The sequence below is a fragment of the Rhinoraja longicauda genome, chromosome 3 (assembly GCF_053455715.1).
Source record: "Rhinoraja longicauda isolate Sanriku21f chromosome 3, sRhiLon1.1, whole genome shotgun sequence".
Taxonomy (NCBI): domain Eukaryota; kingdom Metazoa; phylum Chordata; class Chondrichthyes; order Rajiformes; family Arhynchobatidae; genus Rhinoraja; species Rhinoraja longicauda.
In genome coordinates, this window is record NC_135955.1 from 95,117,628 (window position 1) to 95,139,460 (window position 21,833).

The 21,833-nt window shown below is 48.8% G+C and overlaps 1 protein-coding gene across 3 annotated transcripts in view; it reads right to left on the reverse strand.

Annotated features, from left to right (window-relative positions):
• Window positions 1-21,833, reverse strand: part of irf2b (interferon regulatory factor 2b) — a 58,236-nt gene that overhangs the window by 9,234 nt on the left and 27,169 nt on the right. For all 3 annotated transcript variants that reach the window (XR_013547102.1, XM_078396671.1, XM_078396672.1), the window contains exons 3-8: window positions 20,365-20,457; window positions 16,650-16,749; window positions 13,956-14,132; window positions 9,821-9,867; window positions 6,836-6,962; window positions 3,209-3,373 (exon numbers count right to left, since the gene is read on the reverse strand). Coding sequence is in view for 2 of the 3 variants with exons in the window: in XM_078396671.1 (XP_078252797.1) it covers window positions 3,209-3,373; window positions 6,836-6,962; window positions 9,821-9,867; window positions 13,956-14,132; window positions 16,650-16,749; window positions 20,365-20,451 (703 nt within the window). In the remaining variant the exon portion in view is untranslated. The remainder of the gene's footprint in view (window positions 1-3,208; window positions 3,374-6,835; window positions 6,963-9,820; window positions 9,868-13,955; window positions 14,133-16,649; window positions 16,750-20,364; window positions 20,458-21,833) is intronic.

Genomic DNA, 21,833 nt, shown 5'->3' on the forward strand with positions numbered 1-21,833 from the left:
TACCAAGACCCGCTCATAATCCATGTGCCTCAGAATAGCAAGATTTTTATTGAACTGTATGCAAAAAAGGAATTGTTGTGACAATGAAGTACCATTGAAGCAATGATTGATATTTTAGTTCAGTAGGTAAAATTATCGGGTAGACACAAGGAACTGCAGATGCTGGTTGACAAAAAAAAACACACCAAGTGCTGGAATAACTAGGAAAAAAGGAACTGCAGATGCTGGTTATTACATAAAAGGTCACAAAGTGCTGGAGTAACTCAGTGTGCCAGGTAGCATTTCTGCGAAACATGGATAGATGACTGCAGAAAGGTCTCAACCCTAAACGTCACCTATCCATGTTCTCCAGAGATGCTGCCTGACCCGCTGAGTTACTCCAGCACTCTGTGAAACGTCACCTATCCATGTTCCCCAGAGATGCTGCCTGACCCGCTGAGTTACTCCAGCACTCTGTGAAACGTCACCTATCCATGTTCCCCAGAGATGCTGCCTGACCCGCTGAGTTACTCCAGCACTTTATGTCCTTTTGTTTTGTAAACCAGCATCTACAGTTCTTTGCTTTCATATCTGCAGAGAACATGGATAGGTGACGTTTCACAGAGTGCTGGAGTAACTCAGCGGGTCAGGCAGCATCTCTGGAGAACATGGATAGGTGACGTTTCACAGAGTGCTGGAGTAACTCAGCGGGTCAGGCAGCATCTCTGGAGAACATGGATAGGAGACGTTTCAGTTCGAGACCCTTCATCAGACTGAGAGTCAGGGCAATGGGAAACGTGAGATATAGACGGTGATAAAGTGAGAAACAGAACAAATGAATGAAAGATGTGCAAAAAATGTATCGATGATAAAGGAAACAGGCCATTGTTGGCTGTGGTTCTGGGTGAGAACATGTTACAGACAATGAGACTCAACAAGACCACTTTGAAACTAGTACAATGACTTGGATGGGGGAGGGATAGAGAGAGAGGGGATGCAAGGGTTACTTGAAGTTAGGTGGCGCAGCAGTAGAGTTGCTGCCTTACAGCGAATGCAACGCCGCAGACTCAGGTTCGATCCCGACTACGGGCGCCGTCTGTACGGAGTTTGTACGTTCTCCCCGTGACCTGCGTGGGCTTTCTCCGAGATCTTCGGTTTCCTCCCACACTCCAAAGACGTGCAGGTATGTAGGTTAATTGGCTGGGCAAATGTAAAAATTGTCTCTAGTGTGTGTGTAGGATAGTTTTAGTGTGCGGGGACCACTGGGCGGCGCGGACTCGGTGGGCCGAAGGGCCTGTTTCCGCGCTGTATCTTTAAATCTAAGTCAATGTTCATACCACTGGGGTGTAAGCTGCCCAAGCGAAATATGAGTTGCTGTTCCGCCAATTTGCGCTGGGCCTCACTCTGGCAATGGAGGAGGCCCAGGACAGAAAGGTCAGTGTGGGAGTGGGAGGGGATAGTTAAAGTGTTGGGCAACCGGGAGATCAGGTAGGCCCAGATGGACTGAGGGAAGGTGTATCAAGTTGGGGAGGCATGGTGGTGCAGCGGTAGAGTTGCTGCCTTTCAGCGCTCACAGCGCCAGAGACCCGGGTTCCATCCCAACTACGGGTGCTGTCTGTACGGAGTTTGTACGTTCTCCCCGTGACCTGCGTGGGTTTTCACCGAAATCTTCCATTTCCTCCCACACTCCGGAGACTTACAGGTTTGTAGGTTAATTAGCTTGGTGTAAGTGTAAAAAAGAAATTGTTCGTCGTGTGTAGGACAGTGTTAATGTGCAGGGATCGCTGGTAGGTGCGGACCCAGTGGGCTGAAGGGCCTGTTTCCGTGCTGTATCTCTCAAACTAAAACTAGACAGGTTGTGTGAGTGGGCGGATGCATGGCAGATGCAGTTTAATATGGATAAGTGTGAGGTTATCCACTTTGGTGGTAAGAATAAGAAGGCAGATTATTATCTGAATGGTGTCAAGTTAGGAAAAGGGGACGTACAACGAGATCTGGGTGTCCTAGTGCATCAGTCACTGAAATGAAGCATGCAGGTACAGCAGGCAGTGAAGAAAGCCAATGGAATGTTGGCCTTCATAACAAGAGGAGTTGAGTATAGCAGCAAAGAGGTCCTTCTGCAGTTGTACAGGGCCCTAGTGAGACCGCACCTGGAGTACTGTGTGCAGTTTTGGTCTCCAAACTTGAGGAAGGATATTCTTGCTATTGAGGGCGTGCAGCGTAGGTTCACTAGGTTAATTTCCGGAATGGCGGGACTGTCATATGTTGAAAGACTGGAGCGACTAGGCTTGTCTACACTGGAATTTAGAAGGATGAGAGGGGATCTTATCGAAACATATAAGATTATTAAGCGGTTCGACTCGTTAGAGGCAGGAAACATGTTCCCAATGTTGGGGGAGTCCAGGACAAGGGGCCATAGTTTAAGAATAAGGGGTAGGCCATTCAGAACTGAGATGAGGAAAATCGTTTTCAGTCAGAGAGTTGTAAATCTGTGGAATTCACTGCCTCAGAAGGCAGTGGAGGCCAAGTCTCTGAATGCATTCAAGAGAGAGCTAGATAGAGCTCTTAAAGATAACGGAGTCAGGGGGTATGGGGAGAAGGCAGGAACGGGATACTGATTGAGAATGATCAGCCATGATCACATTGAATGGTGGTGCTGTCTCGAAGGGCCGAATGGCCTATTCCTGCACCTATTGTCTATTGTCTATAAAGACAATACATGATTACAATCGATCCATTTACAGTGGTATAGATACATGATAAGGGAATAACATTTAATAGAAACATAGAAAATTGGTGCAGGAGGAGGCCATTTGGCCCTTCGAGCCAGCACCGCCATTCATTGTAATCTTGGCTGATCATCCACAATCAGTAACTCGTGCCTGCCTTCTCCCCATATCGTTTGATTCCACTAGCCCCTAGAACTCTATCTAACTCTCCTTTAAATTCATCCAGTGAATTGGCCTCCACTGCCTTCTGTGGCTAGCGCAAGGTAAACCCAGCAAAGTCCGATCAAAGATCGACACAAAACGGTGGAGTAACTCAGCGGGACAGGCAGCATCTCTGGAGAGAAGGAATGGGTCCTGCTGAGTTGGTTACTCCAGCATTTTGCGCCAACCAGCGTCTGCAGTTCCTACCTCCACAAAGCCCGATCAAGGGTAGTCCGAGGGTCACCGAAGTGGTGGATAGAAGGTGGCGGTAAGCAGCTAGCGGGCTCGGCGGCACTGACCTGCGTAGGACGACACTGGGGAGATCTGCAACGGGTAGAGAAGACTGGTGCTGACGGGCTCATCGTCACATTCCGTGGTCACCTCTATCACTTGGCAGATCTCTGGCGGGTTGGAGACGATCATAGGCTCCTCCATCGTGCAGAGGCTCGGAGAGTAACTCAGCTCTGGAAAAGAAGCACAGTGCGTCAATAGACAATAGGTGCAGGAGTAGGCCATTCAGCCCTTCGACCCAGCACCGCCATTCAATGCGATCATGGCTGATCATTCTCAATCAGTACCCCGTTCCTGCCTTCTCCCCATACCCCCTCACTCCGCTATCCTTAAGAGCTCTATCCAGCTCTCTCTTGAAAGCATCCAACAAACTGGCCTCCACTGGCTTCTGAGGCAGAGAATTCCACACCTTCACCACTCTCTGACTGAAAAAGTTCTTCCTCATCTCCGTTCTAAATGGCCTACCCCTTATTCTTAAACTGTGGCCCCTTGTTCTGGACTCCCCCAACATTGGGAACATGTTTCCTGCCTCTAATGTGTCCAATCCCCTAATTATCTTATACGTTTCAATAAGATACCCCCTCATCCTTCTAAATTCCAGTGTATACAAGCCTAATTGCTCCAGCCTTTCAACATACGACAGTCCCGCCATTCCGGGAATCAACCTAGTGAACCTACGCTGCACGCCCTCAATAGCAAGAATATCCTTCCTCAAATTTGGAGACCAAAACTGCACACAGTACTCCAGGCGCGGTCTCACCAGGGCCCGGTACAACAGTAAAAGGACCTCTTTGCTCCTATATTCAACTCCTCTTGTTACGAAGGCCAACATTCCATTGGCTTTCTTCACTGCCTGCTGTACCTGCATGCTTCCTTTCAGTGACTGATGCACTAGGACACCCAGATCTCGTTGAACATCCCCTCTTCCTAACTTGGACGTGCAAACCCCTCGCACAACATAGTCATAGTCACTTGCCGAAACACCTCGCCAATAGAAACATAGGAAATGGGTACGTGAGGAGGCCCTTCGAGCCAGCACCAACCGCCATTCTAGTTCTGGTTGATTACTGCACAAACACCTCATAAGTGGTTTTCTCATTCTTGCCATAGAGGGAGTACAGAGAAGGTTCACCAGATTGATCCCTGGGATGGCAGGACTTTCATATGAAAAAAGACTGGATAGATTTGGCTTGTACTCGCTGGAATTTAGAAGATTGAGGGGGAATCTTGTAGAAACTTACAAAATTCTTAAGGGGTTGGACAGGCTAGATGCAGGAAGATTGTTCCCGATGTTGGGGAAGTCCAGAACAAGGGGTCACAGTTTAAGGATAAGGGGGAAGTCTTTTAGGACCGAGATGAGAACGTTTTTTTCACACAGAGAGTGGTGAATCTGTGGAATTCTCTGCCACAGAGTGTAGTTGAGGCCAGTTCATTGGCTATATTTAAGAGGGAGTTAGATGTGGCCCTTGTGGCTAAAGGGATCTGGGGGTATGGAGAGAAGGCAGGTACGGGATACTGAGCTGGATGATCAGCCACGATCATATTGAATGGCGGTGCAGGCTCGAAGGGCCGAATGGCCTACTCTTTCACCTATTTTCTATGTTTCTATGTTTCTCGCGCATTCATTGTGATTATGGCTGATCATCCACAATCAGTAACCCGTGCCTGCCTTCTCCCCACATCCCCTGATTCCACTAGCCCCGAGAGCTCAATCTAACTCTCTTTTAAATTTTCACTGATTCAATTGTAATCATGTATTGTCTTTCCGCTGACTGGTTAACACGCAAGGAAAGCTTTTCACTGTACCTCGGTACACGTGACAGTAAACTAAACTCATAAACTCAAGAAATTCCTCCTCATCTCGTTTGTAGAAACATAGAAAATAGGTGCAGTAGGAGCCCATTTGGCCCTTCGAGCCAGCACCGCCATTCATTGTGATCATGGCTGATCATCCACAATCAGTAACCCGTGCCTGCCTTCTCCCCATATTCCTTGATTCCGCTAGCCCCTAGAGCTCTATCTAACTCTCTTTTAAATTCATCCAGTGAATTGGCCTCCACTGCCCTCTGCGGCAGAAAATTCCACAAATTCATAACTCTCTGGGTGAAAAAGTTTTTTCTCACCTCAGTTTTAAATGGCCTCCCCTTTATTCTTAGACTGTGTGGCCCCTGGTTCTACAATAGAATCACCAATCTGATTGGGCGGTCACGGTGGCGCAGCGGTAGAGTTGCTGCCTTACAGCGAATGCAGCGCCGGAGACCCGGGTTCCATCCTGACTACGGGTGCTGTCTGTACGGAGTTTGTACGTTCTCCCTGTGACCTGCGTGGGTTTTCTCCGAGATCTTCGGTCTCCTCCCACACTCCAAAGACGTGCAGTTTGGTAGGTTTTAATTGGCCTGGTATGAATGTAAGCTGTCCCAAAAGAAAACCGGAGCACCCGGAGAAAACCCACGCGGTCACTGGGAGAACGTACAAACTCCGTACAGACAGCGCCACTGAGTTACTCCAGCACTTTGTACTTACCCTTCTAGTTCCGTTATGTTTGTGGGATAATCTTTATCTTCATATCAAATTTTCATTCATAAATCAAATTCATATCAAATTATTTTTTCATTAAAAGACATTTGAACTGGTATATGGACAGGAAAGGTGACAATAATGTTGTGCACATGAAAATCATAAACTAAACTTAACCTGAATAAACTGAGTTAAACTAAACTAAAGTACAACAGATAATTGATAAAAAAACAGGACACAATATGCTGGAGTAACTCAGCGGGTCAGGCAGCATCTCTGGAGAACATGGAGAGGTGACTGGAATGGCGGGACTGTCATATGTTGAAAGACTGGAGCGACTAGGCTTGTATACACTGGAATTTAGAAGGATGAGAGGGGATCTTATCGAAACGTATAAAATTATTAAGGGGTTGGCCACGTTAGAGGCAGGAAACATGTTCCCAATGTTGGGGGAGTCCAGAACAAGGGGCCACAGTTTAAGAATAAGGGGTGGGCCATTTAGAACAGAGATGAGGAAAAACTTTTTTAGTCAGAGAGTTGTGAATCTGTGGAATTCTCTGCCTCAGAGGGCAGTGGAGGCCAATTCTCTGAATACATTCAAGAGAGAGCTAGATCGAGCTCTTAAGGATAGCGGAGTCAGGGGGTATGGGGAGAAGGCAGGAACGGGGTACTGATTGAGAATGATCAGCCATGATCACATTGAATGGCGGTGCTGGCTCCAAGGGCCGAATGGCCTTCTCCTGCACCTATTTTCTATTGTCTATTGTGACGTTTCACAGAGTGCTGGAGTAACTCAACGGGTCAGGCAGCATCTCTGGAGAACGTGGATAGGTGACGTTTCACAGAGTGCTGGAGTAACTCAGCGGGTCAGGCAGCATCTCTAGAGAACATGGAGAGGTGACGTTTCAGGTTGGGATCCTTCTCCAGATGCTCCCTAAAAAGCAGTTGAAAAAATAGCCTTACTGTTGTCGACCAGCAAATCCTCCCACTATCAAAACAGTTTGACTTGTTTTGTTGAGGATACTTGTCAACGTTTATGGAAGCAGAATACCGTTGAACGTAATTAGTCCTTCAGCAGAGACCCCTATTTCCTGTGCACTGGAGTGCCTGAGTCTTACCTACAAAGTTGTCCACGGTGCTGTGAACCTCTGTATCCTCTTTCACCACAATATTGGGCTTTATGAAGAGATTGTGATTGTTTAGCAATACTTCATTTTCTTCAAAAGGAAACTTCGGTGCTTTCCACTGCAAAACAAAAATGATTTTGTTTCACTTCAACAGCGAACTGAGGGCGGCTCGGTGGCGCAGCGGTAGAGTTGCTGCCTCACAGCGCCAGAGATCCAAGTTCAATCCCGACTACGGGCGCTGTCCGTACGGAGTTTGTACGTTCTCCCCGTGACCTACGCGGGTTTACTCCGGGTGCACCGGTTTCCTCCCACACTCCAAAGACGTACAGATACGTAGGTTAATTGGCTTGGTATAAAGTAAATTGTTCCTTGTGTTTGTAGGGCAGTGTTAGTGTGCGGGGATCGCTGGGCGGCACGGACTCGTTGGGCCGAAGGGCCTGTTACCTAAACTAAATCTAAATATTTTCTTAATTCCTTGATGAGGCATCTCATGATTTTGGTGAAAGTTTCGTTTAGTTTAGATTAGTTTATTGTTATGTGTACTGAGGTACAGTCAAAGCCTTTTTAATAGTTTAGTTAGTTTAGTTTAGAGATACAGCGCGGAAACAGGCCCTTCGGCCCACGCCGACCAGCGATCCCTGCACACTAACACTATCCTACACACACTAGGGGACAATTTACATTTATACCGAGACAATTAACCTACATACCTGCACGTCTTTGGAGTGTGGGAGGAAACAGAAGATCTCAGAGAAAACCCACGCAGGTCACGGGGAGAACGTACAAACTCCGTACAGACAGCACCCGTGGTCGGGATGGAACCCGGGTCTCTGGCGCTGTAAGGCAGCAACTCTACCGCTGCGCCACCGTGCCACCCCAAAAAAAGACTTTCTTAATGCCTTAATGAGGCAATCACATGCCAAACAAAAGATTTTCACTATATCATATCATCATATCATATATATACAGCCGGAAACAGGCCTTTTCGGCCCTCCAAGTCCGTGCCGCCCAGTGATCCCCGTACATTAACACTATCCTACACCCACTAGGGACAATTTTTTTTAAATTTTTTTTTTTACATTTACCCAGCCAATTAACCTACATACCTGTACGTCTTTGGAGTGTGGGAGGAAACCGAAGATCTCGGAGTAAACCCACGCAGGTCACGGGGAGAACGTACAAACTCCTTACAGTGCAGCACCCGTAGTCAGGATCGAACCTGAGTCTCCGGCGCTGCATTCGCTGTAAAGCAGCAACTCTACCGCTGCGCTACCGCTATACCTCGGTACACGTGACGATCAACGAAACCAAATAATTTTAGTGAAAAATTAGTTTAGTGTAGTTTAGTTTATTGTCACGTGTAGCGAGGTACAGTGAAAAGCTTCTTTGTTGCGTGCTAACCAGTCAGCGGAAAGACAATAAACGATTACAGTGTACAGATACAGCATAAAGGCATCAGTGTACAGATACACAGGGACTAGTGCAAGATAAAGTCCCATTAAAGATAGCCCAATGAGGTAGACCGGATGTCAGGACCGCTCTCTAGATGGTGATAGGATGGTGATAGGATGGTTCAATAGACAATAGGTGCAGGAGGAGGCCATTCGGCCCTTCGAGCCAGCACTGCCATTCATTGTGATCATGGCTGATTATCCACAATCAGTACCCCGTTCCTGCCTTCTCCCCGTACCCCCTGACTCCGCTATCTTTAAGAGCTCTATCTAGCTCTCTCTTTAAAGCATCCAGAGAATTGGCCTCCACTGCCTTCTGAGACAGAGAATTCCAGATTCACAACTCTCTGACTGAAAAAGTTTTTCCTCATCTCAGCTCTAAATGGCCTACCCCTTATTCTTAAACTGCGGTCCCTAGTTCTGGACTCCCGCAACATTGGGAACATATTTCCTGCCTCTACTGTGTTTCATAAGGAACAGTAGAATTAGGCCATTCGGCCCATCAAGTCTACTCCACCATTTGATAATGGCTGATCTATCTCTCCCTCCTAACCCCATTCTCCTGCCTTCTCCCCATAACCTGACACCTGTACTAATCAAGAATCTACCTCTGCCGTAAAAATATCCACTGCCTTGGCTTCCACAGCCTTCTGTGGCAAAAAAATCCACAGATTCATCACCCTCTGACTAAATAAATTTCTCCCCATCTCCTTCCTAAAAGAACGTCCTTTAGAGGCTGTGACCTCTGGTCCTAGACTCTCCCACTAATGGAAACATCCTCTCCACATCCACTCTATCCCAGCCTTTCATTATTCTGTAAGTTTCAATGAGGTGCCCCCTCATTTTTCTAAACTCCAGCCGACAAACGCTCATCATAGGTTAACCTAGGTTCAATTGCCAGAGAAGAATTTACAGAAGGTCAATTAACCCACCCACCCGCACGTCTTTGGAGTGTGGGTGGAAACCGGAGCATCCGTAGAAAGCCCACGCAGGTCACGGGGAGAACGTACAAACTCCGTACAGACTGCACCCGTAGTCGGGATGGAACCCGGGTCTCTGGCACTGTGAGGCAGCAAATGTAATGAGGGGGTTGTATTGGGGACGGGTTATTGTGAAGACAGCAATATAATGTCATGTGACATTGAGATCAGTCCTGGAATTTAGTTTAGCGATACAGCGCGGAAACAGGCCCTTCGGCCCACCGGGTCCGTGCCGACCAGCGATCCCCGCACACTAACACTATCCTACACCCACTACGGACAATTTTTACATTTACCATGCCAATTAACCTACAAACCTGCATGTCTGGAGTGTGGGAGGAAACCGAAGATCTCGGAGAAAACCCACGCAGGTCACGGGGAGAACGTACAAACTCCGTACAGACGGCGCCCGTAGTCAGGATCGAACCCGGGTCTCCGGCGCTGCATTCGCTGTAAGGCAGCAACTCTACCGCTGCGCCACTGTGCCGCATTCTCGCCTCAGATTCACTAATGACCAAATTAAAAGGAAAGGGAATATTACTCACCTTGACTGTTTTACACGGTTCTTCCTTTTCCACTTTTATTTTCTTTCCTTTTGTGAAGAAAAAAAAAATCAAGTTTCAGAGAAGTGATCCCCCATAAGTTGAAGGTATTTATTCACAAAATGCCGGAGTAACTCAGCAGGTCAGGCAGCATCTCGGGAGAGAAGGAATGGGTGACGTTTCGGGTCGAGACCCTTCTTCAGACTGATGTCAGGGGAGGGGGCGGGACAAAGATAGGATGTAGTCGGAGACAGGAAGACTGGTGGGAGAACTGGGAAGGGGGAGGGGATGGAGAGAGAGGGAAAGCAGGGACTATCTGAAGTTAGAGAAGTCAATGTTCATACCGCTGGGGTGTGAGCTGCCCAAGCGAAATATGAGGTGCTGTTCCTCCAATTTGCGCTGGGCCTCACTCTGACAATGGAGGAGGCCCAGGACAGAAAGGTCAGACTGGGAATGGGAGGGGGAGTTGAAGTGCTGAGCCACCGGGAGATCAGATTGGTTGAGCGGAGGTGTTTCCTACATCTCCCATAAGTTCATAGGTTCATGTCATAGGGGACCATTCGGCCCATCAAGTCTACGCCGCCATTCTATCACGGCTGATCCATCTCTCCCTCACAGCCCCATTCCCCTGCCTTCTCGCTCTTTGCCCTGCAATGCTCCACAGGGTCCCGGCCTTCACGGTGCAGGCCCTGCCCTGGGTTGACCACCCAAAATACAACCCCTCACACTTATCTACAACACGCTCCATTAACCATTGTTGTGCCCAGCTCATGGCAAGACGATTAACAGCATCGGTGGACAGAGGCTTGGATGGGCTTCAAGTCCATAGCTCCCTGAATGTGGCAACACAAGTCTCTAGAGTGGTAATGAAGGTGGTGTATGGTACGCTTGCCTTCATTGGTCCGGGGCATTAAGTATAAGATTCAAGAAGTCATGATGCAGCTTTATACTGATCCAGCGATCAGCTTTATACAACGATCAGCCAAAACATTACGACCACCAGCCTAATATGCTGTTGGTCCTCCGTGTGCAGCCCCATACGCAGCAGTGTGTGATGCATTGTGTATTGTGACACATTCCTCCCGTGACCACCGTTAACATTTTCTGTGACTTGTGCCACAGTCGACCTTCTGTCGGTTCGGACCAGACGGGATAGCCTTCGTTGCCCTCGCGCATCGATGAGCCTTGGGCGCCCAACACCCTGTCTGTCGCCGGTTTGTGGTTTGTCCCTCCTCGGACCACTGTCGGTCGGTACTCACCACTGCTGACCGGGAGCACCCCACAAGCCTTGCCGTTTCACAGATGCACTGACCCAGCAGTCTGGCCATAACAATTTGGCCCTTGTCAAAGTCGCTCAGGTCTTTACTCCTGCCCATTTCTCCTGCATCCAACACGTCAACTTCAAGAACTGACTGTTCACTTGCTGCCTAATATATCCCACCCCTTGACAGGTGCCATTGTAACAAGATAATCAATGTTATTCACTTCACCTGTCAGTGGTCATAATGTTTTGGCTGATCGGTGTATGACTTTGGTGAAGGCATCGTTGCAGTACTGCGTGCTGTTCTGGTTGCCCCTTTAGAGGAAGGATGAGAAGGCTTCACAGAGGGTGTAGAAGTGCTTTACAAGAATGGCGGTGTGGATTAACTATGAGGAGAGGTTGGACAAGTCTGAAGAAGGGTCTCGACCCGAAACGTCACCCGTTCCTTTTCTCCAGAGATGCTGGCTGTCCTGCTGCGTTACTCCAGCATCTTGCGTCTGTCTTTGGACAAACGTAGATTGTTTTCGCTGAAGTGCAGGATTGTGAGGGGAGACCTGGTAGAAGTTTATAACATTACTAGATCAAGTGGACCCGCTGGGCCCAAACCTCTCCTGCATTGGTGTAGCACCCTCTCCTCCACCCTCCCCCTCCCTTCGCCCCTCCCCTCCCCTCCAACTCCACCCCCATCCTTCCCCTCCCCCTCCCTCCCCTCCAACTCCACCCCCCTCCTTCCCCTCCCCCTCCCTTCCCCTCCCCTCTCTATTCCATCCCCTCCCTCTCCACTCCCCCCACATCCCCTCCAACTCCACCCCCTCCTTCCCCTCCCCTCCCCTCCTCCCCTCCTCCCTCCCTTCCCCCTCTCCCCTCTCTCCACTCGCTCCCCTCCATCTCCACCCCCTCCTTCTCTTCCCCCTCTCCTCCCTTCCCCTCCCCTCTCTCCACTCCCTCCCCTCCCCTCCAACTCCCTCCCCTCCAACCCCCCCCCCTCCCCCCCCCCCCTCCTACTCCACTCTCCTCCCCTCCCCTCCACTCCCTCCCCCTCCACCCCCTCCCCTCCCCTCCCCCTCCAATCCATCCCCCTCAAACTCCCCTTATCATCCTTCAGGTGAGAATAACAACCCATTGAAATATCAAGAAGAAGCTTACGATCATATCCATGCACCATGATTGCATTATCTTGCAGGTGGCACAGCGATAGTCACTGCCTCACAGCACCAGGGACCTGAGTGTGATCCTGACTATGGGTGCTGTCTGTGTGTGAAGTCTGTACGTTCTCCCCGTGACAGTGTGGGTTTTCTCCGGGTGCTCCGGTTTCCTCCCACGTCAAAAACATGTGCAGGTTTGTTGGTTTATTGGTTTGGGTAAACTGTTCCTAGTGTGCGTAGGATAGTGTTAGTGTACGGGCAGATCGTTGGTTGGCGCGGACTGGGTGGGCCGAAGGGCCTGTTTCTGCGCTGTATCTCCAAACTAGCAGGAGGAGGCCATTCGGCCCTTCGAGCCAGCACCGCCATTCATTGTGATCACGGCTGTTCATCCACAATCAGTAACCCGTGCCTGCCTTCTCCCCATATCCCTTGATTCCACTAGCCCCTGGAGCACTATCTAACTCCCTTTTAAATTCATCCAGTGAATTGGCCTCAACTGCCCTCTGTGGCAGAGAATTCCACAAATTCACAACTCTCTGGGTGAGAAAGTTTCTTCTCAGCTCAGTTTCAAATGTCCTCCCCTTTATTCTTAGACCGTGTGGCCCCTGGTTCTGGACTCCTCCCAACATTTGGATCATTTTTCCTGCATCTGGCTTGTCCAGTCCTTTTATCAGTCACTGAAAGGAAGCATGCAGGTACAGCAGGCAGTGAAGAAAGCCAATGGAATGTTGGCCTTCATAACAAGAGGAGTTGAGTATCGGAGCAAAGAGGTCCTTCTGCAGTTGCACAGGGCCCTAGTGAGACCGCACCTGGAGTACTGTGTGCAGTTTTGGTTTCCAAATTTGAGGAAGGATATTCTTGCTATTGATGGCTTGCAGTGTAGGTTTACTAGGTTAATTTCCGGAATGGCGGGACTGTCATATGCTGAAAGACTGGAGCGACTAGGTTTGTATACACTGGAATTTAGAAGGATGATAGGGGATCTAATCGAAACGTATAAGATTATTAAGGGGTTGGACACGTTAGAGGCAGGAAACATGTTCCCAATGTTGGGGGAGTCCAGAACCAGGGGCCACAGTTTAAGAATAAGGGGTAAGCCATTTAGAACTGAGATGAGGAAAATCTTTTTCAGTCAGAGAGTTGTGAATCTGTACAATTCTCTGCCTCAGAAGGCAATGGAGGCCAATTCTCTGAATGCATTCAAGAGAGAGCTAGATAGAGCTCTTAAGAATAGCGGAGTCAGGGGGTCTGGGGAGATGGCAGGAACGGGGTACTGATTGTTCCCAATGTTGGGGGAGTCCGGAACCAGGGGCCACAGTTTATGAATAAGGGGTAGGCCATTTAGAACAGAGATGAGGAAAACCTTTTTCAGTCAGAGAGTTGTGAATCTGTAGAATTCTCTGCCTCAGAAGGCAGTGGAGGCCAATTCTCTGAATGCATTCAAGAGAGAGCTGGATAGAGCTCGTAAGGATAGTGGAGTCAGGGGGTATGGGGAGAAGGCAGGAACGGGGTACTGATTGAGAATGATCAGCCATGATCACATTGAATGGCGGTGCTGGCTCGAAGGGCCGAATGGCCTCCTCCTGCACCTATTGTCTATTGTTTATAATTTTATACGTTTCGAGAAAGATCCCCCTCTCATCCTTCTAAACTCCAGTGAACTAAACTAAACTAAACTCTCCCCAGCCACCATTTTGTAGTCGTCTTGGAAACGACTTGTTTATTCGAGCACCTTTCTTGTTTGGTCTCTCTGTGGCCGGGAGCATCCTGTACACTCGGTAGGCGTGGCTTCCCTTCTTTATACTCTTGTCCTTCACTTCTTCTATGTCGGGTAACGAGTTCATCGCACAACGGAAATTGGCCTTCCATGTCTTGGGATCAGGCTTATCTATTCCGTGATGATATTTTCCTGTCAGCACACACACAAACACACAAAAGATATCAAACGAGGGAACGTCTTGAAAAAAACAAACAACTTTTAACACCCTGGGTTTTCATGGTGAGGCCAAACGCAACTTGGAGGAACAGTACCTAATATTTTCTTGGGCAGCTTACAGCCCAGCGGTACACTGTCTGACCCGCTGAGTTTAGTTTAGAGATGCAGCGCGGAAACAGGCCCTTCGGCCCACCGGGTCCGCGCCGACCAGCGATCCCCGCACATTATCACTATCCTACACACACTAGGGACAATTTTTACATTTACCAAGCCAATTTACCTACAAACCTGTACGTCTTTGGAGTGTGGGAGGAAACCGTCTCTCCAGAAATGCTGCCTGACCCGCTGAGTTACTCCAGCACTCTGTGAAACGTCACTAATCCATGTTCGCAAGAGATGCTGCCTGACCCGCTGAGTTACTCCAGCACTCTGTGAAACGTCACTAATCCATGTTCCCCAGAGATGCTGCCTGACCCGCTGAGTTACTCCAGCTTTTTGTGTCTAACTTTTAACATAAGTGATTGCTACATATAAGTATTACCTATGAGCCTGAGAAAGAATAAATGACAATAGTACTGTAAGAACAAAAATCTCCAATTGCTAATTTAATGAACCTGTTAAAACCAGACACACAAGAGACTGCCTAGTAGAGGTTGGAGCCTAGTCCATAACAACAAACTGCTTGAAGAACTCAAAAGGTCAGGCAGCATCCGTGAAGGGAAATGGACCAGTAACGTTCCAGGTCATAGCTATAAGGTGAGAGGGGGAAAGCTTAATGGAGATGTGGGGGGCAAGTTTGTTTTACACAGAGGGTGGTGGGGGCCTGGAACACGTTGCCAGGGGTGGTGGTGGAGGCAGATACGATAGTGGCGTTGAAGAGGCTTTAGGTCGGCACAAGGCAGTGCAGGGAATGGAGGGAGATGGATCACGTGTAGGCCTAAACGGGCTTGCCCACCCCACCCCCATATGTCAAAAATCTTCTAACCCACCACTCTATCTCCAGGTCCCTCAGGTCGGCCGACTTGGGGCTACTGACTATCCCGCGGTCTAGGCTTAAGCTCAGGGGTGACCGCGCTTTTGCGGTTGCAGCTCCTAGACTGTGGAACAGCATCCCTCTCCCCATCAGAACTGCCCCCTCCATCGACTCCTTTAAGTCCAGGCTCAAAACCTATTTCTACTCCCTAGCGTTTGAGGCCCTCTGAGGGGGCGCTGTGAACTGTTTATGTATGTGCTGTCATGTTTGTGTGCCATTGTATGTTCGTTCTTAGTACCTGAACTGATGTACAGCACTTTGGTCAACTTGTGTTGTTTTAAATGTGCTATACAAATAAAATTGACTTGACTTGACTTGACTAGGCAGATGAGAGCAGTGTAACCTGGCATTGTGTTCGGCACAGACATTGTGGGCCGAAGGGCCCGTTGCTGTGCTATGCTGTACTGGTCCGTGTTCCACGTTCCCAGTCAGGACTCTTCACAGTGATGGAGTTGAGGGGGAGAGAGCTGGCAGAGAGTGGTGAGGGGGAAGGGGCAGGGAGAGAGCTAGCCAGTGTGTAGTGCAGTAGGTTGACACAAAATGCTGGAGTAACTCAGCGGGTCAGGCAGCCATCTCGGGAGAGAGGGCGAGATTCTTAAAACACTCCTTGACCCAAGGAATGATTTCAGTTGTCAAAGATGTCAACTTCTCTACATCGGCGAAACCAAACGCAGGCTCGGCGATCGTTTCGCTCAACACCTTCGCTCAGTCCGCCTTAACCAACCTGATCTCCCGGTGGCTGAGCACTTCAACTCCCACTCCCAGTCTGACCTTTCTGTCATGGGCCTCCTTCATTGTCATAGTGAGGCCCACTGGAAATTGGAGGAACTGCACCTCATATTTCGCCTGGGCAGCTTACACCCCAGCGGTATGAACATCGACTTCTCCAACTTTAGATAGTTCCTCTGCCCCTCTCTTCCCCTCCTCCTTCCCAGTTCTCCCTCTATCTTCCTGTCTCCACCTATATCCTTCCTTTGTCCTGCCCCCCTGACATCAGTCTGAAGAAGGGTCTCGACCTCGAAACGTCGCCCATTCCTTCTCTCCTGAGATGCTGCCTGACCCGCTGAGTTACTCCAGCATTTTGTGAATAAATACCTTCGATTTGTACCAGCATCTGCAGTTATTTTCTTATACTACCTTGACCCAAGGAATGATTTCAGCAATTGTTTGCTGAAAAGATGTCAACTACTTCAGTTGTCAAAAATGTCAACTTCTTTACATCGGCGAAACCAGACGCAGGCCTGTCCTTTGTCCCACCCCCTCCCCTGACGTCAGTCTGAAGAAGGGTCTCGACCCGAAACGTCGCACGTCCCTTCTCTCCCGAGATGCTGCCTGACCCGCTGAGTTACTCCGCCATTTTGTGAATAAGTGTCAGCAATTGTTTGTGTGTCTTTTTTGTTTGGGGGGGGTTTCTACAATATTTCAACAGCGTTTTCACTGCGGTTTTGTTCGTCTACCTGTGTGAACGGCCCAGTTTTTAAATAGCGGTGCGTCCTTCTCAACGTCCCAGCCGTGCCGAGCTGCGTGCATCCACGGGATCTGGAAAATCCTCTTTTCCTGGAAAAGGAATGCCGTCATTGAACAACAAGAGGTGACAACACTGCCCGCTGCCTTCACCACCTGGCTCAGGGTCGGCACGGCGATGCAGCGGTAGAGTTAAAACATAGACACATAGAACACAGGTGCAGGAGGAGGCCATTCGGCCCTTCGAGCCAGCGCCGCCATTCACCGTGATCGTGGCCGATCGTCCACAATCAGTAACCCGTGCCTGCCTTCTCCCCATATCCCTTGATTCCACTAGCCCCTAGAGCTCTTTCTAACTCTCTCTTAAATCCATCCAGTGTGAATCGGCCTCCACTGCCATCTGCGGCAGAGAATTCCACAAATTCACAACTCCCTGGGTGAAAAAGTTTCACTTGGACCCAATTGGAGAATGGGGCTAAGAAGGAAAGATAGATCCACAAATTCACAACTCTCTGGGTGAAAAAGTTTTTTCTCACCTCAGTTTTAAATGACCTCCCCTTTATTCTTAGACTGTGTGTGGCCCCTAGTTCTGGACTCCCCCAACATTGGGAACATTTTTCATGCATGTGTAGCTTGTCCAGTTCTTTTATAATTTTATATGTTTCGATAAGATTCCCTCTCATCGTTCTAAACTCCAGTGAGCACAAGCCCAGTCGTTCCAGTCTTTCCTCGTATGACAGTCCCGCCATCCCGGTGATTAACCTGGTGAACTTACGCTGCCTTACCTTCACCTGAAGGCAGAGGGGATTAGTTTACTAATCTCTCCCCTCGGGGGAGTAACCTCTAACAAGCCCACCTCCCCCTCCCCCTTTATCCACCACCGTCCTTTCCCCTTCTGTCCCCCCCCCTCCCCTCACCTCCCCCCATCTCATACAGTTCCTTCACATGGCTTCACAATTCGCAACTCCTCAATCCTCTCTCACACCTGCTGCACTTATCTCTGGTCTTTGTTCCGAACCATCTGCCGGACCAGAGCACCCGGAGGAAACCCAGGCTGCCACGGCCACAACGTGCAAACTCCACACAGACAGCACCTGGCCCGAAACGCCACACCGTCACCTGTCCATGTTCTCCAGAGAGGCTGCCCGACCCGCTGAGTTACTCCAGCACTCTGTGAAACGTCACCTATCCATGTTCTCCAGAGATGCTGCCTGACCCGCTGAGTTACTCCAGCACTCCTTTCCTACACGATATCAATATTAATTTTTCTAACTCCAAGTATCCCATGGATCCCCTCCCTCTCCGTCCCTCCCCCCACCCTATTCGTGGCACTAGTTTCACTGTAGTCCTGTTGAGTTTCACCGTCTGAGTAACACCTTCCCCGCAGCCAACAACGGACCATTGTGGGCTCCCCCTATCCTTGACCATCGCTCCTGGCTTTCATCTGTCCTTTTGCATATCTGTCATTCATTTGTTCTGTGCACTTTTTCCATATCTCTAGTTCCCTTCACCCCCGACTCTTAGTCTGAAGAAGGGTCTGGACCCAAAACGTCATCTATCCATGATCTCCAGAGATGCTGCCTGACCCGCTGAGTTACTCCAGCACTCTGTGAAACGTCACCTATCCATGTTAACTTGGCATCATGTTTGGCACAGACAATGTGGGCCGAAGGGCCTGTCCTGTGCTTTGCTGTTCTATGTTCTATTTATATTACATCTCTCAAACCCCCTCCAGGATGTCTTAAAACGTCTCTCCCATTGCCTGACGAAAGAGGGTAGAGGAGGGTTTGACCAGGTTGAGACAGGTTGCAGTGACGCCTGTCATAAGTGTCGATGAAAAAGCTTGCCACTGCACCTCAGTGGGCTCGGCAATAAACTAAACTAAACTAAAAAAGTTCAATGAAAAGCTTTGTATTGCGTGCTATCCAAGCACGGCTGCTATACCCTATCCAGTATCTGTATACTGTGGAAGGAAAAAAACTGCAGACCCTGGTTTACATCGAAGGTAGACACAAAAAGCTGGAGTAACTCAGTGGGTCAGGCAGCATCTCTGGAGAGAAGGAATGGGTGACGTTTCGGGTCGAGACCCTTCTTCAGACTGATGTCAGGGGAGGGGGGCGGGACAAAGATACAATATAGTCGGAGACAAGATAGTGCCTGCTTTCCCTCTCTATCCCCTCCCCCTTCCCAGTTCTCCCACTCATCTTCCTGTCTCCGACTACATTCTATCGTCTGAAGAAGGCTCTCGACCCATTCCTTCTCTCCAGAGATGCTGCCTGTCCCGCTGTGTTACTCCAGCATTTTGTATCTACCATCTGTACACTGTGGACAGCTTGATTACATTCATCCATATTCGGTACACGTGACGATAATAATAAACCTAAAACCTAAAACAATACAATTCCTCATTCTGGCACTTCAGTGATCAGTGTAAGAACTTAGTCAGTCACTGTGTGATTTGAATTATTTTTATCTTGCCATTCTAGTCCAGGCTTACTGAAGTATCTTCAAACCCAATATCATCATCTAAATTAATCCTTGAATTTCACTGTAACCTCGGTCGTTGGAGACCCTCGGACTATCTACTGAGAGAAGGAATGGGCGACGTTAGAACTGAGATGAGGAAAAACTTTTTCAGTCAGAGAGTTATGAATCTGTGGAATTCTCTGCCTCAGAGGGCAGTGGAGGCCAATTCTCTGAATGCATTCAAGAGAGAGCTTGATAGAGCTCTTAAGGATAGCGGAGTCAGGGGGTATGGGGAGAAGGCAGGAACGGGGTACTGATTGAGAATGATCAGCCATGATCACATTGAATGGCGGTGCTGGCTCGAAGGGCCGAATGGCCTCCTCCTGCACCTATTGTCTATTGTCTATCTTTAATCAGACTTTATTAGACTTTATCTTTCACTAAACGATATCCCCTTGATCGAGTATCTTTGCACTGTGGACGGCTCGATTGTAATCATGTACAGTCTTTCCGCTGACTGGTTAGCACGCGGCAAAAAGGTTTTCACTGTACTTTGGAACACGTTCGACAATAAACTACACTTAAAAGTGACAATAAACTACCATTGAATCGTTGAAAATACCACTGATATTTCTTGAAGGTATTTATTTCACAAAATGCTGGAGTAACTCAGCGGGTCAGGCAGCATCTCAGGAGAGAAGGAATGGGTGACGTTTCGGGTCGAGACCCTTCTTGATATTTCTTGATTAGAAACAAAGAAAATAGGTGCAGGAGGAGGCCATTTGGCCCTTCGAGCCAGCATTAGTAGGGGTGTCAGGGGTTACGGGGAGGAGGTAGGAGAAATGGGTTATAGACAATAGACAATAGGTGCAGGAGGAGGCCATTCGGCCCTTCGAGCGTGCACCGCCATTCAATGTGATCATGGCTGATCATTCTCAATCAGTACCCCGTTCCTGCCTTCTCCCCATACCCCCTGACACCGCTATCCTTAAGAGCTCTATCTAGCTCTCTCTTGAATGCATTCAGAGAATTGGCCCCCACTGCCTTCTGAGGCAGAGAATTCCACAGATGCACAACTCTCTGACTGAAAAAGAGGGAAAGAGGGTCGGGAGGGAGAGATAGATCAGCCGTGAGTGAATGGCGGAGTAGACTTGATGGGCCGAGTGGCCTAATTCTCTGTTCCGACTACTTATGTATCATCCATTCACCTTGTAGCTTTACGGATCCACACAGCGACCTTACCTTGTTTAGCCATTTCAAACCAGGTATTTTATTGGAGTTTATTTGTTCTTCGAGCCATGGGCGCATCCGCATTCGTTCTACAGGCATCGCCACCTGGAATAAACGGGAACAAAGTCAACATCTGTAGCCTCCCACTTTCACTTGATACAGCGTGGAAACAGGCCCTTCGGCCCAACTTGCCCACGCCGGCCAACATGTCCCATCTACACCAGCCCCACCCTACACCCGTGGTGCAAATGCTATTGAGGGCGTGCAGCGTAGGTTCACGAGGTTAATTCCCGGAATGGCGGGACTGTCGTATGTTGAAAGACTGGAGCGACTAGGCTTGTATACACTGGAATTTAGAAGTGTAAGAAAATAACTGCAGATGCTGGTACAAGTCGAAGGTATTTATTCACAAAATGCTGGAGTAACTCAGCAGGTCAGGCAGCATCTCGGGAGAGAAGGAATGGGCGACGTTTCGGGTCGAGACCCTTCTTCAGACTGATGAAGGGTCTCGACCCGAAACGTCGCCCATTCCTTCTCTCCTGAGATGCTGCCTGACCTGCTGAGTTACTCCAGCATTTTGTGAATAAATACCTGGAATTTAGAAGGATGAGAGGGGATCTTATCGAAACATATAAGATTATTAAGGGGTTGGGCACGCTAGAGGAAGGAAACATGTTCCCAATGTTGGGGGAGTCCAGAACCAGGGGCCACAGTTTAAGAATAAGGGGTAGGCCATTTAGAACGGAGACGAGGAAAAACTTTTTCAGTCAGAGAGTTGTAAATCTGTGGAATTCTCTGCCTCAGAAGGCAGTGGAGGCCAATTCTCTGAATGCATTCAAGAGAGAGCTAGATAGAGCTCTTAAGGATAGCGGAGTCAGGGGGTATGGGGAGAAGGCAGGAACGGGGTACTGATTGAGAATGATCAGCCATGATCACATTGAATGGTGGTGCTGGTTCGAAGGGCCAAATGGCCTCCTCCTGCACCTATTGTCTAATGTCTATTCTAACATCATCTATTTTCTGCTACATTTTTGAAATCTAGTCACTTTGCATTCATTACATCATCCCTATCTGTTCTCTCTCTGTTGTCTTCAAAGAATGAGTTGAGCCATTTTTGCTATTGGATTTTGTGAAGAGTAATCAATATAGAGTCATACAGTGTGGAAACAGGCCCTTCGGCCCGACTTGCCCACACCAACCTACATGTCCCATCTACACTGGTCCCACCTGCCTGCGCTTGGTCCATATCCCTCCAAACCTGTCCTATCCATGTACCTGTCCAACTGTTTCTTAAACGTTGGGATAGTCCCAGCCTCAACTACCTCCTCCGGCAGCTTGTTCCATGCACCCACCACCCCCTGTGTGGAAAAGGTTACCCCTCAGATTCCTATTAATCCTTTCCCCTCTCACCTTGAACCTATGTTTTCGATTCCCCTACTCTGGGCAAGAGACTCTGTGCGTCTACCCGATCTATTCCACTC